This window comes from Haliotis rufescens, unplaced genomic scaffold (genome assembly GCF_023055435.1).
Source record: "Haliotis rufescens isolate VD_foot unplaced genomic scaffold, xgHalRufe1.0.p SCAF_3, whole genome shotgun sequence".
NCBI lineage: Eukaryota > Metazoa > Mollusca > Gastropoda > Lepetellida > Haliotidae > Haliotis > Haliotis rufescens.
In genome coordinates, this window is record NW_025964001.1 from 33,797,222 (window position 1) to 33,816,042 (window position 18,821).

General features: G+C 41.3%; 1 protein-coding gene across 1 annotated transcript in view; it reads right to left on the reverse strand.

The window, feature by feature from the left end:
• The window catches only part of LOC124119774 (TPR repeat-containing protein DDB_G0287407-like), a 57,557-nt gene that overhangs the window by 28,519 nt on the left and 10,217 nt on the right, over positions 1-18,821 (reverse strand). The window contains exons 6-20 of the mRNA XM_046482410.2: positions 18,146-18,289; positions 16,645-17,084; positions 15,684-15,845; positions 15,329-15,433; positions 15,099-15,166; positions 14,856-14,937; positions 14,465-14,604; positions 14,071-14,133; positions 13,263-13,311; positions 12,949-13,091; positions 12,181-12,349; positions 11,290-11,385; positions 10,547-10,695; positions 4,461-4,566; positions 175-324 (exon numbers count right to left, since the gene is read on the reverse strand). Of these exons, the coding sequence (XP_046338366.2) occupies positions 175-324; positions 4,461-4,566; positions 10,547-10,695; positions 11,290-11,385; positions 12,181-12,349; positions 12,949-13,091; positions 13,263-13,311; positions 14,071-14,133; positions 14,465-14,604; positions 14,856-14,937; positions 15,099-15,166; positions 15,329-15,433; positions 15,684-15,845; positions 16,645-17,084; positions 18,146-18,289 (2,066 nt within the window). The remainder of the gene's footprint in view (positions 1-174; positions 325-4,460; positions 4,567-10,546; positions 10,696-11,289; positions 11,386-12,180; positions 12,350-12,948; positions 13,092-13,262; positions 13,312-14,070; positions 14,134-14,464; positions 14,605-14,855; positions 14,938-15,098; positions 15,167-15,328; positions 15,434-15,683; positions 15,846-16,644; positions 17,085-18,145; positions 18,290-18,821) is intronic.

Below are 18,821 nucleotides of genomic sequence, written 5' to 3' on the forward strand. Positions count from 1 at the left end.
TCTGAAATTCCCACAGGGGAGATAAGTTTCTGGTTTCTGTCCTGACTGTACCATCTTATGTCGGGTAGTGCTAGCCCACTGATATACCATGCCAAAGTTTAACATCTTTTTGTGAGCACCAGGTAAAAAGCTATTGAAAAAGTAATTAATCAATTATCGTTAATTTTAAATTACTCTTAAAGCTTCCTCAAAGATCTTGATAGCCTCTTTTGGTTTCTTCAAACCAAGTTTGATCAGACCAATATTTGTCCAGCAATCTGCAGCATTACGGATATTCTTGTGCTTCTCATGAATGGCAAGAGAGTCCCTGAACATCATTTCTCCCTGAATATAACAGAATCATTTGATATAAAAATACACACACACGACACATGAATATTGAAAAGTTTATGAGAAAATGCATATTTATCCTATCTCACACTATGCACCTACCTTCTTCAATCCTGGTGAGGAAATGATCCCAAAACATGTTTCAAGTTTAACAAAACACCTCACCCAGACATATCCCAAAATAACTATGGTGGCCTGTTATGATCCACGATATAATAGGTCTTCAGCAACCCATGCTTGCCATAAACGGTGACTATACTTGTCGCAAGAGCGACTAACGGGATCGGGTGGTCCGGCTCGCTGACTTGGTTGATGCATTTCATTGATCCCAATTACGTGGATCGATGCTTATGTTGTCAATCACTGGATTTGTCCGGTCCAGACTCAATTACTTACAGACCGCCATCATATAGCTGGAATATTGTTGAGTGCAGTGTTAAACCAGAAACAAACAAAGAAAACATAACCATGGTTATCATCACCACCAATGGACTTCCAACCGCATGCATCTGGTGCTGTCTGATCATGTGATGTCCCCAGCTTATTCATTCCCTTTCGTGGAGCGTACTGGCTGGTGTAACTGTGATGCAGGGATGGTTGGGTGGGAGTTATCCGTGTGAGACAGGATTAGTATTATAAACATACAATTCATTATAAAATTTTCAAATTTTTGAAACCTATCCTATCTCACACTATGTCTTTATCCCAGAGTTGGAAGGTTGGGCGCAGATACCCAAGCCTGTAAAAGTTCTCAACCGTGAGATGTACATGAGGTGAGGTGAAATGAGGTTTAACATCATGTTCAACATTATTGCACTTACACAACGATGTGCATGTATGTGTGTGTCTGCTTGTACTAGCTTGGACTAATGCCTATTTTATAGTGCTAGCCCACTGAGGTACCCTACTCAGACACAGAATACTCACTCCGAGCCAACCAGTCCTTGTTTAACCCCTTAATTCCGAGCACCAGGCAGAATAACAAGTACCATCTTTTAACGTCTTTTGGTATGACTGTCCTCATGCATACATTCGGCTGACATAAGTTTGGTTCACCGTCAAAACAGTTGCGGATTGTGACGACTTCGGTGTTGAAGACACCAAGTCTGGGAACCCCAACTGTTAGAAACAAACAAACACGTCTGCCAAACACGTCTGCCAAACACGTCTGCCAAAAGGACACTGATCTGGGATACGTCAGTAGTCACATCTGTCGACAAGGGGAGCGTCATATATGTTCGGCTGCTTGAAGTTCTCACTAATGAGAGTGATAGATCTTCTAGATTGTCTTGGCCTAAAATTAAGGAGAGCTGAGGGACGGTAAACAACAGGTCTGCCTGTCCAGGGAGTTGTCTCTTTGCAATAAAGTCTCATCGTAGGCCTAGGAAGACAAAAATGAGGTGTGTTGGTGTGAACCGTTCCATGCACAGTCATTGTAGAACAAGTATTTGTCACAGTGTGACAATGTGCCCCTGTCGCTACTAAACGATAACATACATAATTTCCTTAAATTTAAGTAAAGTAGTCACACAATATTTCTCCATGATATCAATAAAAATCTAAAACAGGAAGTTGTCATTTCATGTGATGGACAATATAGAATACCTTCATAAAAAAGGATTTCAATTCAAAACCTAAAAAATCAATTTTCTCTGCAAGTCAAGTAAGTAAAGTTATGCTTCATGAGTTGACATACCTGCTACATCTTCACCAACACCAGGAAGTGGTCAGTGAAGAAGACAGGGACTGGTTGTGTCTGTTCAAGTTCTCAACCCTTGATGTGTGTAGATCTTTGACTGCTTTGCACAAGATGAAAGTCAAATCTGTTCACCAACTGACAGAGTTGTGCATGATTATTCATGTAAAGGTTTCCTGTCAGAACTGTTTTTCCCATTCCTTTTGGAAGTGAAGATATAGCTTCATCCAAAAGACGCAGAAAGTTCCTAAGTGGGCCTTGAGGTCGGTATACGATAACAACCAATACAGATGTCTCTGAATGTGTTACCATAACTGCCATCAGCTCCAGAGATGTTGGCCAATGAAGATGTGTGTAACTCAGATCTCTAACTAGCATTGCTACTCCGTGATCAGATGCCTGGTGCAGGAATGAATGAGAAGGGAGACATATCGGTGTATATCCTCGTCTTGGTGTGTGTTTTTCTGTTGTCAAAACACAAACCATTGAACTGTATGTAAGGCCTTGTGACTTGTGAACAGTAACTGCCCATGCAAGAACACCAGGACACCAGGATAATTTGACTAAGTTGCTTCCTTCAGGTCCGGAGGATTTCCTCTTCTAGCTTGCAATTCTTCATTAACATGGTCTAAATGAAATGTACCCCCTGGTTCTTGAAATATCGCCCCCGAAAGATTGCAAAGTCCAAATCTTGAGATATCACGCCAACACTTTTGTTCGTATGTACAGACAGATGGTCAGGAATACTATGTCCCCTGCTTCTCGCTATCGCACGGAGGGCGACAAAAGCATATATCATCAAACTCCTCTTTGCCATGGCTGCAGCAGCACATCCTAACAGTCATGCAAACAACATGTAAAGCGCACCAAAGGCTCGCATTAGGTCAATCTGTCCTGATTTCATTTGTAAGCTGGTTCGTTTACAAACCAGAGAAAGTCCTGACACGTGAAATGCAAATCAGCCTCAATGTACACCTCTGCACTGGTCATGGACTACTGCAGTCTTGACAAACACGTGGTCAAAGCTCCATGCGCTCAAAAAACATCACACAATAATACAATGAGAACTATGTTGCCTACAGACAATGTGGTGTCTTGAGTTCTGAAGAAAGAACGGTGTACATGAAACCAGTTCCCTGTAGAATGCATGCATGACTGGTGCTTTAACAATATGATCTTCGTGATATTTTATGCATGAAAATATATCTTGAAAATGTAAAAATTCACTGAATGACAAGGTGAAAGTTCAACGAACATTCCTGTCGATCATCTCATATGTTGGGCAATACTATAAACTTCAAACAGTAGCCAGGGTTTGGATATCCACAGGTGAAGTGAGGATGGTTGTAAACAATGCTCACAGTCAGTAGGAAGCACATGACGACCCAGTCGATCCTCTAATTGATCGACCCTATTGTGATTATGTTCCCTCTCATTAGGTGAGACTGTTGATCCGGCGAAGATCCAGTTCAAAATAGTCACAATTCTGGCGATCCTTATAGTAAGGGTTCGGTGAATGGTCCCTACCAACTCCTCTTTCTGATCGTCATTGCTTTGTTGCTCGCCTATGGTAATTACTCATCACAAAATCTCGTGACAAGGGTGACAATTCCGATCCCTATTGTTGAAACTGTGCCCAGCCACTTGGGAGCTCTTCACGCATCATGATGTACACTGATGATCCCTGATCGATCGTTGAACCTCATCCAATCCTCAAGGTTCATCGGATGGTGGATAACCCTGGGTTCCAGTTGATCTGAAAGATAGTTCATCACCACCCTAGAACTTCCTGATCTACTGTCCGATCAGTCCTTGGTTTAACATTTAACAGAGGTTAAGATCGCCGAATCCCCGTGAAGTGTGTCTTGCAAGTCATTATCTCGATAAAATGCTGTGGAAGCGATTGTAGCTGGTTATTAATTCACAGGACTACCTATTGTAGCAAACTCCATGATCTTTGAAATAAGTCGGCTATCAGAAAAAAGTTCCTACTATCACTCCTTTTGTTTTATGTCCGAATGCAAGCCAAGTTTCCATAAGAGCGGTAGATATGGCCTGCCTCAAAGCTTGAATATCACACTGAGAGAACGCCGATAATTGAGTCTGGTGATCCCATTAAGTAGGTAAGGGTCCTGCCGACCCATCCACCGATCCCTCCTCCCCTCAATACTATCCTCATACGCTCGCTCTTGCTCTTCACTGGGAAGAAGATACGCTGGATCCCAATGCCGCTCCAGAGTCCTGTTTTAGGATCATTTCCTCACCAGAATCGAAGAAGGATGAAATGCGTAGTGTGAAATAGAATAAGTTTTAAAAATGTTACATATTTCAATTTATACAAAAGTTAAAGAAAACAAAGATCAAACAATTTGAACTTGAAAATATCTCAGTAAAATTCCAATTAATTCATTTTTTTAAGGAAGGCCTCTATTACCTCAATATACTGCTTCTGATAATAGTGGGTGAGACCAAGTCCGTTATAACACCATGCCATTCTCTCCTCGCCAAGCTTTTTATCAATCTCACCACTCTGTACGCCCCTGAAAAAAAGAACTGTTTAACTAACTTCATTCAAAGTATTTTCAAGTACTTAAACCTCATTAATCTGGATCCTGCATTGACACATGTCCGCAATTTCACATGTTTTGTTCACAATTCCAAAGCTCTGTAAAGTGATACTTGACTCCTCACCAAGAGCCCCAACATTTCTCCTATGCTGGAAAAGGAGCTTTCCCCATTTACAGGAAGCTTCAAGGCTGTCTTTGAGCTGTGACATTTGTATTATACATGTTATATGGATCACAATTTCATAACTTTTTCCTGGACAATAAATGTATTGGAATGACATTTTATTTTATACAGGGTACCCAGTATGACATGTTAGAATTTACATTTTCTGTTTTAATATCACTCAAATAAGTAATTATATAAATAGTGAGCAATTGAGTTAATGAGGCAGGCTACTGATATGCCAAACACATTTAAATATAGAATAACGGACATGACAAAAAGTATCCCTAGTTCAGCTTAAAACACAGAAAACCAGACATTTTGATAAGTGATGAATATCTTGACTAGACTACAGACATCTAAATTTGTTGACTGATTTGAGTGAGCTACAGATATCAGGAGGCCGCTACCTCACACATCAACATGTGTAACATTGTGTGCATCATTATAGTTTGTTTACATCAAATTTCGAACAATAGCTATCATTGTTAATAATTCTAAGAATACTACCTCTATTACATCTCTGCCATAAATCCGGTATTTTGGTTTCAGTCACACTAACTAAACTTTTCAGATTTTCAACAGACATCCTCTTCACTGTCAATTACACACAACTAGTTGTTGCCAAGTAGCATTGTAACCACCCAAGCTATGACATATGCAGTGGCGACAATCTCACTTTTCCCCCACATCTAACTCCTACAGGTAGATGAATTAGGGAGGTGGGTGGGAGTACTTTGGATGTAATAGGGTAGTATTCTTAGAATTATTAATAATGACAACTATTGTTCGATAATTCTTACAAAATCTCTACATCTATTACATCTATGACAGACTATACCAGAGGGACCCATACGGATCTGCCTCTAGTAACTCCCTGTGTAATTGACAGTAATCCTCTTCTGGAAACCATTATTTACTGTTTCTAATCCTTACTGGAGATAATTTGCTCTGAAATTTACCCTGAAGACTTAAAAATCAGAAATGTATCAAGAATCAGTCAAATATGTGATACCTTCACTAGAATTACCGTTATATTTGCTGATCTTGATCATAATAATGATGTCATTTCTAATCTATTTCTACTTAATGATGTCATTTCTTGTTAAATTTGGATTTGTGACACTAATACCGGTGCCGACGTCACTTCCGGTGCTAACGTCAATTCCGGTTGTGACGCCACTTCCAGTTTGTCACTTCCCTTTTACTAGGTAATGACGTCTCTCAAGGTTTATTCTACCCAAAGATGTCATTTCCTGATCAGATGGACCTTGTTCTGCTATTTCTGATACTGACATCACTTCTGGTTATGATCTCACTTCTCGCGATGACATCACTTCCGGTGATGATGTCACTTAAGGTTATGATCTCACTTCTGGTGATGACGTCACTTCCGGTCACTGGAGGCAGTTGATACTCAAGGTGCTCCTAATCCATCCTACACCTAATAGACAGGATAATCAAGGGTGTACTCACCCTCTGATGCAGCTGGTGTCAGATCCTCGCTACCCGCCCCGGATGATAGTTTGCGCCACGACAATAAGACCAAGACCATATATGCCCTCTTGGGTCCAGCTGCACGTCACGCAGGTAAAAACTGTTGAAGGTGTTTTGTGAGGCCCACTGACAGCTAGAAACTACTTGTTCTACTGAGACTGATGTCCATGAAGCAAGACTGAAGCTAGGGCTCTGATGGAATTCTGAGCTTGTGTATAACTTGATGCAACGATAGCTTTTAGCCAGCCCGCTTATGTAGCCTTGGTGATGTCCTTGTTGGAATTAGTCTTACAAGATAAGAAGAGTCTCCTTCGATGGTGTCTATGTGGGTCTGTAGCCGTGAGATAGAACTTGAGAGCTCTGATTGGACAAAAGAGTCTGTCAGGGTGATCTACTGTTGGTCCTAAGGCAGGAATGCGTAAGCAAACAGACCCATCCAATCCATCCATGGTGCGTCGATCTGGTGAGCTCTTGGGTCGGGAACTGGGCTGACAAAAACCGGAAGTTGGTTGTTCTGACAGGTGGCAAATAGATCCAGGTGTGGTGTGTTCCATAACTTGGTTATCCAAGCGAAGATCTGGGGATGTAGTGTCCATTCTGTTGCCACTACTCTCCCCTGGAAGGGAAGGGTGATGGCAAGGATGTTCAGTTTCCCGGGTATATGTCTCCCTTTCATCCGGCAATTGAAGGAGTCTGCCAGGGCAAACAATCATGTAGTCTCTGTCATCAGGGAGCTGGATCTGGTTCCTACCTGTATCTGGATGTAGGCCACTACTGTGGTGTTGTCTGTGTCTATGAGGATGGACGATTGGGAAAGATGTATCTTCCATGCCAGGATGGCGTAATAGATGGCCTTCATTTCCCTGCGGTTGATATGAAGGTTCTTCTCTCTGGCGTTCCAAGATCCCTGTACCATAAGATCGTCCATATGGGCTCCCCATCCCGAATCTGTTGCGTCTGTGAATAGATGGTGTTCAGGTGTCGGAGTAGTCAGAGGGATGACTCTCATCACATGCTCTCTGTCCACCAATGCAGGTCTCGTACTAATCTAGGAGGTAACTGAGTCTGGAACTCTAGGCTGTAGGATCGCATAGAGTTGATCCATGTCTGTAGAGGACGTAGCATCAGCCTCCCTCTGAAGGTCATATCCTGTTGAGACGTTAAGTTGCCTAGAAGAGACATCCACCACCTCAAGAGACTTGCTGGGTTGACTTGAAAGTGATTGAATCATCTTGATGTCTTGTCGAATCGATCCTCTGGTTAGATATCCCGTTTAGTTGGAATCTTGCTCCGATGTATATGATGTCTTGAACCGAAGTGGTTTTGGACTTGGAGGGATTGACTAGGAAGCCTAGGTAGGTCATAAGTTGGATCAAGAATATCATGTTCTGATGTAGCTGAGCTTTAGATGATGAAGATTTCTTGTCCCAGGGACGTTTCTGGGGATTGGAAGATCAATGGGCTTTGGCAGCTAGGTTGACAGTTGATGTTTGGAATCGTTCCGTAGTATCTTGCCTGACTTCGTCTATCACGTGTCCCAATTTCCCTTTGAATTTCGTGGGAGCTGATATGGGTTATGACATTATCAACCTCTTGGTTTGGCTAGAGACAGCTTTGGAGCGGATCTTGGAATAAAGTTGTTGACGCTGTAGCCATAATAGTTGTGAAGACATCCAGAACTGGGTGGAGAATAAGTCTTGATCAGTCCTCATAGTCATGGGCGTGTCTTCGGTTATGCCTTCATAAGATGACTGTAATGGTGGAATGATGTGTCTGATTCTGGCGGTTGATATAAGCACCATGGGCAGATACAGCTTTTTTTAAAAGGGGGGGGTGGGGTGCACAATTAAGATCTATTTATTGTCTTTGGTGGTAATTTATACAGAAATAAAGATTTTTTTCGAAATAAAAAGGGGGGGTGCGCACCCCCACACACCCCCTCTGTATCCGCCCAGAGCACCAATGTCCATTCTGGAAACCAATGTCAGATCCTTAATCCACAAAAGAGGTAATGTGATACTTGTGTTGGGGTTGCCCACCATCTTGTTGAAGTCCTCATCCAAACTTGGGAATTCCGGAAGCCGAGCCTCGTATATATATCTTCCGCTTTAATGGAGGTAAGGGTAGTCGTTCATCATGTTTGAGCTTGTGTAGACTATCGGACATCTGGTCTACTACCTTGCCTGCGTAGCTAGGCCAGGGTAATGTCTGACAAATGTCTGACGAGACAATGTAAAAGCATGACATATCCCATATTCCAGCATCTCTGTCACAGGAGGTAAGAGTACAGGCATAAGATGGTATAATTCTGTAAGTTCTACGAAAGTGTAACCCTTCGTGTAATCCTACTGGGGTGAGTTGTCAGCCTGATCAGGCTAGTAGTCCTCCGTGTCTACCACGTGGGGTTCGTCATCCTCCTGTGTCCATGATCAGGTGTGAATAAACTCCATGCGGCTTGCAATGGTCCGTGTCTACCGGTAGCCATATGGTAGTTATCTTCTCGGTCGGCAAAACGGTCAGTTGAACGGTTGGTTGGACAATCTCATGTAGCTGATTGGGAGCCGCAAGTTCATAAGGTAAGCCGCTGCTACCATCAGTGTCTTAATGGTCGGCAGGCTGGTCGGCTGGCTGGCTGGCTGGCTGGCTTGGTTTGCCATGGACGGCTGCCGTGAGTGTTGATTTGACAGATGGCATCCCTATGTGGTCTCGTAACTGGGGAATTCTTCTTTGCAGGAGCTATCTCCTTTATTCTCTCCATTTCTTCAGCCAGGGTTGAGAGCTTAGCCTCAAACATGTTCTTTATCATCTCCTGCTGTTCTTTGAAGAGTTGATAAATTAGACTCATGGAGAGTGCTGGAGATGGTTGATCAACTGGACAGGGAGAAGCAGGGGTGGAAGCCGATTTCTCTGCTGTGATGACCTCCACCTTCTGCTTGGCAGCCTCGTGCTTCTTAGCCTTGGTCAGAATCGGCTATCTTGATGATGGTTTTTTTAGATGTGTTGGTGCACTTCTCACATTTCATTTTTCAATGCAAGTGCAAGTGCCTCTGCACTTCGTGAAGTCATTATGAGGATCTCCCGTGATCATGAAACGACCACACTTGTTGCACCCGGGAGTAAAGGGAGACTCCATTTTGACCCCACAAAAAACACCAAGCACCAGTTATACTTACGTGCGTGCGATCGTCACTCCAGAAGCAGCTTATTAATATCTACTTATTGTCAGTTATTATAGAAAGCTATTAGAATAATCTTAGATTAATGTGACTTACTACCAAGTCCTAGATCGTTACTACTATTACAAAGGGTTGGCTCTAGCACACACAGGAAAAAAAGTGAGATTGCCGCCTTGCATATGTCATAGCTTGGGTGGTTATGATGCTACTTGGCAACAACTAGTTGTGTGTAATTGACAGTGAAGAGGACTGATGAAAATCTGAAAAGTTTAGTTAGTGTGACTGAAGCCAAAATACAGGATTTATGGCAGAAATGTAACAGAGGTAGAGATTTTGTAAGAATTGCACTTGATTGTCTTTATTCTGGTCTCAACTAAATGTAATCTCAATAAGCATTCCACTCAAGTTAATGTTTCTTTGGAACACTTCTTGTCTTGTAGGTATCTAATATTCCATGTGTTGATGAACATGAGCATCAGCCTGGAGAGTGGAAGGTAGGAGGTTTATTCATCCAGTGATTCACACGTCAGTATATAAATCAGGCCTCCATCAAACACATGTCAGTAGCTTTATAAGTGCAATACTCTTGAATGTGACACTAAACCACATTTCACCTCACCTCACCTCCATGTGTTGGCCATGTTGATAGCTAACAGTATTAAGTATAAGAGGGCAATATTGGTGAGTTAGAATAAAGTTTGCTTACAGCTGAAATTCAGTTGTATAATTTGTTTGTTGTTTAACGCAGCACTCAGTTATATTTCAGTTATATGACGGCAGTCTGTAAATAATGCAGTCTGGACCAATTCAGTGGTTGACATCCTGTGCATCGATATATGCAATTGAGATACGATGACATGCATCAACCAAGTCAGCATACCTGACCACCCTATCCCTTTAGTCTCATCTTACGACAAGCAAGTCCAAACCATATCTCCACAGGGTCAATTCAAACACGGGGTCAATTATAAAGGGTTTGTCATCATGTTGTGGGAGTAATGTCAAAAGTTTACAAGACAAAGCCATGGGTAACAGACCAAGAATCATAATCGGGGATCTGAACCTAAGGGATGCACCCTGAGGCCCAAACAATATGCTAAAGGGTTGCTGCACTTACGTCCTCCAGTATTTCATCACCTTCTTGTGCAACTCCTCTCCCCTTTTGTAGTTGCCACTGTCGCAGTCGCTGCAGGCCAGGTAGTACTGGTGCTCTGCCAGAAGCTCCAGGCGCTGAGACTCCTCCTTCCACTTTCCCTCCAGATTCTCCTGCAGAATACAGCCCAGCCCATCAGATACTATCTTACAAAGCCCTTCATCCATCCACTCCTGCAGCATACACCCAAGCCCATCAGACACCATCTTTCACAGTCCTTCATCCATCCCAGATTCTCCTGCAGCATACAGCCCAACCCATCAGACACCATCCAACACAGTCCTTCATCCACCCAGATTCTCCTGCAGCATACAGCCCAACCCATCAGACACAATCTGTAACACAGCCCCTCATGCCCAGACACCATCTAACACAGCCCTTCATCCACCCCAAAAATCTCCTGCAGCATACAGCCCAACCCCCCTCCCCCCCCCCCCCACACACACACACCCATCAAGTCCCCTCACCTAATCCCCTATCTGGGTCCCTAATGAGTCCCCTAATCATCCCCTCCACTCATCCAGAATCAGTCACAACAGTCCCTGACCCCAGTTCCCTATTTAGTCTCCCTGTCCAGTATCCCCATCCAGGTTCTCTCCTAGTCCCCTATCCAAGTGTCTCCCCAGTCCAGTTCCCCTATGTAGAACCTCACCAGAGGGAGACCCAAAGAATAAATACTGAAAAGGTTCCATGTTTTGCAATCTTACCAATAACTGTGTAATGCGCTTCAGGGTCCTGATACTTCCTTCAATGCAACTTGCCATGTCCATGAAGAACCTCACATTTTCCAACAGGAACAGCAGCTGAAACAATGGACACAATACAGTTCAACACCAGATGCCAAAAGCACTTACAAGCAAAAACACCCTGCAACAGTCAAGCACTGACACCAAGCAACAGTCAAGCACTGACATCAAGCAACAGTCAAGCACTGACACCAAGCAACAATCAAGCACTGACACCAAGCAACAGTCAAGCACTGACACCAAGCAACAGTCAAGCACTGACACCAAGCAACAGTCAAGCACTGACACCAAGTAACAATCCAGGACTGACACCAAGCAAAGGTCAAACACTGACACTAAGAAATAGTCAAATACTGACACCCACAAACAGTCAAGTACTGACAGTTAGAAATAGTCAAGCACTGAAACCTAGCAACAGTCAACACTGACACCAAGCAACAGTCAAGCAATGACTACCACAAATAGTCAAGCACTGACATCAAGCAACAGTCAAGCACTGACACCAAGCAACAGTCAAGCACTGACTTCAAGCAACAGTCAAGCAATGACACCAAGCAACAGTCAAGCACTGACTTCAAACAACAGTCAAGCACTGACTTCAAGCAACAGTCAAGCACTGACACCAAGCAACAGTCAAGCACTGACACCAAGCAACAATCAAGCACTGACACTAAGCAACAATCAAGCACTGACACCAAGCAACAGTCCAGCACTGACACTCTCAAACAGTCCAGCACTGATACCAAGCAAGATTCATACATTACCATAATACAACAGTGACAGCCAACCCATGAAACAGAAGGAAGTATATGTGTAGCTTGTACTTCAGGCTGCAGGGTCAGTGTGACTTACTCTTTGCCCAGGTGGTTTTGACCGATCTCTGGGTTCAATGAGGCCGTCTTTCTCCAAGCAGTAAACTTCCACAAGGGCCTTGTCAAATGACTTCACATACATGTCAGCAATGTCTGTAAACGTGTGATCAGTTGACTTCCACAACTCAAATAGCTCATATTCATTCTTCCTGAAACCCAAAGCAGAAGACTAACAGTCTAATTAAGAAATAAACGATGATACTGTATGATACACAATCACCACAAGTCGTATATTTCTTATGAAATATCATAATTATGTACTGTCTCTTTAAGGATGTTAATATAATGTACAAGGGTTAAAAATATTTACCCGTATATAAATAATGATGACTCCCTCAAAACAATGTGACCTCGGCAATGTTGGACAAGCTCATTTTATGAACTGGGGGGTTAAGTTTGTCATTTCCTGAATATTTTAACAATTTTCACATTGATTATCTGTACCTTTTCTCCCAATACATTTTGTCATATCTCTCCCACCCTTGGAGTTGCTAGACACTTCCCTCTAAAAAAATAATGTTGTTCAATTTACAATGTCATCAAGTTTGTGAGAGCATGTTTAAATCTCCAGAAAATGTTAGAACAGTGTTTTAACGGGAAATAAACCATGCTTTGTTCATCATTGTTCTTAGCGATTTATCATGTACTCGTAGCTATCTATATTGAATAGTAATGGATACATATATACATTGACCACATACATGACATTTGACATATTTATTTCATAATACTTTATTTCAGAACATACCCGATCAGGAAATGAAACATTAGCAGATCGCTGAGCGTTGTAGTCAGACCATCCTTATCATCGATCTGCTTCTGTAACCATGACAACTCCATAGCAGGTCGCCTCAACAATGACTTTGCAGGTGTAGGAGATATGTCAAATGCCTGTTAAAATATTGATAATAATTGCATGATTCACTAAAGACATAAACTAATCAAATATTACTGTCCTGACACAAACAGCCTCTATTTCTATTAAGTTTAGCACAATGTGAAATTATAATCACAAGGATTTGGAAACATTCACAGATATTTATTCTTGGTGGTACAGCTTACCTTTCGCTTTTTATCGAAGTAGCTGATGAGACATTTTGCACTAGCTGATCTGAAAAGAAGAAATTCTAAAGTAAGTGCCCTTGGCACCTACACTGGGACAAAAATGATTATTTTGTTCAAACATTGGGATTTGTTTAAGGTTCTTTTTTTCTTCAAAACATACTCCATTCTGACATATTTTGACATTGCATAATATAAAACTAAGTATCAGGCCTCTTCTTCTTTATGGTCCTTTTATCAGTGATATACAAGTTAACTCTACAAAGCCATACCATTTAGTTATAGTGAGTGAGTGAGTGAGTTTGATTTTATGCCACTTTTAGCAATATTCCAGCAATATCACACCAGAAATGGGCTTCACACATTGTACCCATGTCGGGAATCGATCCCGGGTCGTCAGCGTGACGAGCGAACGCTTTAACCACCAGGCTACCCGACCGCCCCCAATTTAGTTATACATTATAGTTACATATATATAAGTCATAACCATATTAACATGAACTGGAATTTGTTTAATTCCATTTTGGGAACTTTTCCTGAGATGCTGAAAAGTTGGGGCCACATATCAGCCTTCTGAGAAGGGGGACAAACATGAGTAACCTGTACCTATTCTGACCCAGAATGCCAAAGTGGGATAATAAGCATGACGGATTGATTTTAAACCCTGACGGAATGATTTTAAACCCCGAATGCACGCAGGGTTACAAGCATGAGATACTGGGGATCGATTCTGATGCAGAATCCCCATAGGGAGACAAACATGATGTACTAGAGATCTATCCTGACCTGGAATCCCCACATTTCCTACCTGTCTTCTGTCAAGTTCAAGTATCTCTCCGCCACAGCTTTACCAAGCTCAGAGAAAGCAAAACTGAAAGTACATAAGGACAAAATCTTTCATGTTTTGAACAAACACAGTAACTGTTCCTGCACTTACTTACACATAAATGTCAGTTTATGTGGATAAGTTTATAAGATGTAAATTCAAATGTCAGATTATGTGGTATAAGTGGCAACCGTTTCTGAGTTGCTGTCTTCAACAGGTCAAACTGACACATTTTGCATTAATATTTGTTTTTACCTCGAATTAAAATTAATTAAGTATATTTACAGAATTATTAAAAGAAATTCAATACTCTCAGCTAACAAATAACAAACATTCCAAGACAGTACAGTTGATGAGATAGGAGGCAAACACTGACCTGATCAGTCCCGACTGGACAACCACATACTGTTCCAGGGCAAAGTACAACGGTGACCACACATGGGGAGAGAGATCTAGTATCTCCTTGAGTTCCGTTTCAGTCAGACCTTCATGAGACACCTGAAGTAACTTCAGTACCTACAACAAACAGTTGAACAATTAGGTCCATCCTAACTGGAACAAATTCATTTTTGTCCACCTTTCACAACATCACATTTAGGCCTACTGTGTCACAGTCTGTGTTGTTCAATACTGGTTTCCAGATGTTACGCAATTTCTTGTTCTAATCCACCAAATTTACATCTTGTTGTTAGCCACTCAATGAACAACTAATAGCTAATAGCTATCTAATGTACATGTGCCTTGTTATCTATATGGTTGCTACCCACCTCCTGTACAAGATCTGGCTGTTGTGCTGTGTTGTAATCAGACTCCAGTCTCTCAAGGACTTTCACACAAAGATCACGAATGCTGTAAAAGAATCATTTTTCACATATGAAATTAACCTGGTTAATATTGACTGACATGGACTACAAATCAATGCAGATACTCTGTATTTGTATACATCTCCACTTCATTAAAACATTTCTCTTTTTCATAACTCCTACTAAATCGCTGCACACAATTTTTACCTGTTAGATGTCAAAAGGTCATCTATCTTTTCATCCAGTTTCCGAAACGACCCAAACACAGACAGTTCCTGCAAGTCAAAGAGAATAGTCAACAAAGGTGACAAAAAGGTGACCTCCAAAATATTGATCATGGTGTCATAATGACTGTTTAGTGCAGATGTCATTTGATTTCTGATACAAGTCTTTAGATGTGGAGGCATGTAGTCACTAATTGTGGCACAGATACTTACAGCTATAATAATCTTCAGGAAGAGGGCGTTTTCAGTCTGATCCTTGTCAACAATCCTCTGCAGCTGTTGCTTGGACAACTCTTTTCCACTCTCCTTCAGTGTTCTCTGTACATAGAACATAGAGAGTAAACAATACCTCCCCCCTCTCCTTCAGGGTTCTCTGTCCACTGACAGACAAACTAGACAATGCCTACCCCCCTCTCCTTCAGGGTTCTCTGTCCACTGACAGACAAACTAGACAATGCCTACCCCCCACTCCTTCAGAGTTCCCTGTTTACATTGAATAGACAAATATAGACTTCTAAAATCCTGCAGAGTTCTCAGTACTCAGAACAGACAGACTAGAGAAACTCACCTCACATATCTGCGTCCGGTCTTCCAGCTGTAGGCCCCCTAGGGTTATCTTCCGGTATTTCCTTGCAGTCACAAGCTCCTCTATAATGTCTGGCTCAGTGTCCAACACTGACACCACAATCTTCACATTATCTGGAATTTTGTCTGGTAACCAGGACACAGGCTGCAGAGAGATAATTACATAGGCTGTAACCATGGTAACTCATCAAACATTTCTTATTAAGTTTACATAAGTTTTTTGCAAGCTTTTCTTATTTCCTACATTTAATCTTTCATGACTACTGAAAGAAAATGTCAGCTATATGAAATATTGTTATCAACCTGACTATCAATAACTTAGCCATGGACTTAGAAAACAAAGTATGATACAAACATTTCCAATTAAAAAATGGTGAGGTTCTGTCCTCATCATTTAGATCACTTGCAAATTGCTTTCATCATATATCATCCTTAAAACAAAGCAGGAGGCAGTTAATTTTGCTGATAACAGCATCTTGTCTTTTATAAACACAAAATATCAAACAATTAGTAAATGGCCAAGCTTAAGACCTCTTCAGATAGTTCATAGCTATATGTGTATTCAAATACTGGCAACTTTGTTTTTGACAACAGTTTTGGAAAAACAGAATTTGCAGACATTGATAGTCAGCCCATAATCTGCAGCCAAAACATCCTAATATTTGAATGAAAATATAAGACATTCCAAAGTACAGGGGAAACGATAATGCTTAGTGTTACATTGTCGATTTTCATTCATTAAATCCCAAAAATTGTTGAGGTTGCCATTGCTGAAATTTAGATAAATATATATGCAATAATTACTGTGCAAGAAAACAACTTCTGACATCTCTTATTTTAGTTTCTTCTTTTACAATTTGTACAGAAAATAGAAATACACTTTGTAGATGTTACTGAAAAAACACTGAAAGACAAGTTTGGGCTATGAGACCTTTGTAACATACCTTAGCTATCTTCCCAAAAGTCTCTTCTATCTTGTCTAGTCCATCAATGACTATGACAACCACCTTTCCCTCTGTCCTTGCCCTATCTAGTTCCCCCATCAGCAGAGTCATCATTTCACGAACATCCTTCGACTTCTCACTTTTCTTGTTGTTGTCCTTTTCCGAATTGTTATTTGTATCAGCCTTGTCCTTAGAACCATCCTCTTTCTCTTTTGAACTTTCAACACTGCCCTTTGAATCCTGATCTGTGTCTTCAAGGGTTACTTCACCTTGATCTCCTTGACCCTTGTTCTTCCCTGTGTCTTCTACGGCAGGTTTTTTTCCCTCACTGTCTGTACTCTTTGCTGTATCTTGGGTCTTTGATTCTGAGGATTCCTGTTTCTTTTCTGGTAGAGCCTCTGTGATTTCTGTTGTCAAACGTTTCAAGATGTTTGTCTTTGCTGTGAAAGTAAAGGGTCAAGTTGACACAAATAGTTTTGTAAACATCTCAATTCACAACAGGTTCTATCAACAAGTTCTAAGTCAGAATTCAGGAAGAGTTATTATATGGATCTGATGTCAGTATTCCTGAAGAGTTATTAAATGGACCTCTTGTGTGAGAATTCAGGAAAGGTTACTGCAGTACATGGACCTCTGATGTCAGAATTCTGGAAGAGTTCCTACAGTACATGGACTTCTGATGTCAGAATTCAGGAAGAGTTACTGCAGTACATGAATGTCTGTTGTCAGAATTCAGGAAGAGTTACTGCAGTACATGGACGTCTGATGTCAGAATTCAGGAAGAGTTACTGCAGGTCATGGACCTCTTATGTCAAAATTCCAGAAGTGTTACTACAGTACATGGACATCTGATGTCAGATTTAAGGAAGAGTTACTGCAGTACATGGACCTCTGATGTCAGAATTCAGGAAGAGTAACTGCAGTACATGGACCTCTGATGTCAGAAGTCAGGAAGAGTTACTGCAGTACACGGATCTCTGATGTCAGAATTCAGGAAGAGTAACTGCAGTACATGGACCTCTGATGTCAGAATTCAGGAAGAGTAACTGCAATACACAGATCTCTGATGTCAGAATTCAGGAAGAGTTACTGCAGTACATGGAGCTTTGATGACAGAATTCAGGAAGAGTTACTGCAGTACATGGACCTCTGATGTCGAATTCAGGAAGAGTTACTGCAGTACATGGACCTCTGATGTCAGAATTCAGGAAGAGTTACTACAGTACATGGACGTCTGATGTCAGATTTAAGGAAGAGTTACTACAGTTCATGGAGCTTTGATGTCAGAATTCAGGAAGAGTTACTGAAGCACATGGACCTCTGATGTCAGAATTCAGGAAGAGTTACTGCAGTACACGGACCTCTGATGTCAGATTTAAGGAAGAGTTAGTACAGTACATGGAGCTTTGATGTCAGAATTCATGAAGAGTTATTGCATGATCTTCTGATGTAAGAAGTGTTATTACATTATGCCCTGAAGACAGAATTCACTGGGACTTACTGCTACTATCTTTACTGGAGCCGATGAAGTGGTAGGCTACAATTGCTGTTGGATCTGAGTTCTGGGCCTGAGAGACCCAGTTGGCCAGGAGCGATGACTTCCCCTGCCCTGCCTCTGCCACCAGGACAACTTTCTCTGTTATACCTGTAAGCAGAACATGAAACATACTACTTTCCACAAATATATTCCATTCCATAAGATCATGTTTGTGTTTAACATAAAATGCCTTTAAAGCTGAAGGTTGACACATGACTATAATATTAATGTATGCTGTCAACTGATTCATCAAAGCTTATTAAGTGCTTATCAATACAAACTTAACCTCACAACATTTATTTTTGGAGTCAAATATCATTTAAATCCTGATTCATACTAATTGCTACTAATCTCTTCATACTAATCTCTCTCACTTTTCCAAAAGGTAGTGATAACTTTCTACACTGTGTTCCCGGAGAACAGAAAAACAGCTCACCCAAATGAACACCTGGCCTGTGCATGCGCATCAGAAACGTGTGACCAAGCTGGTATACTCAAATACATATTTTATCTTATCCTGACTCATACTAATTTCTTGAATCCCACAGAAGGCGGTGGGTTCCACATGTGTGCATAAATCAAAACAAGACCTATTCAATTAACCCCTTGAGAATATGATAGTCTTCTTAATTTTCTTTAT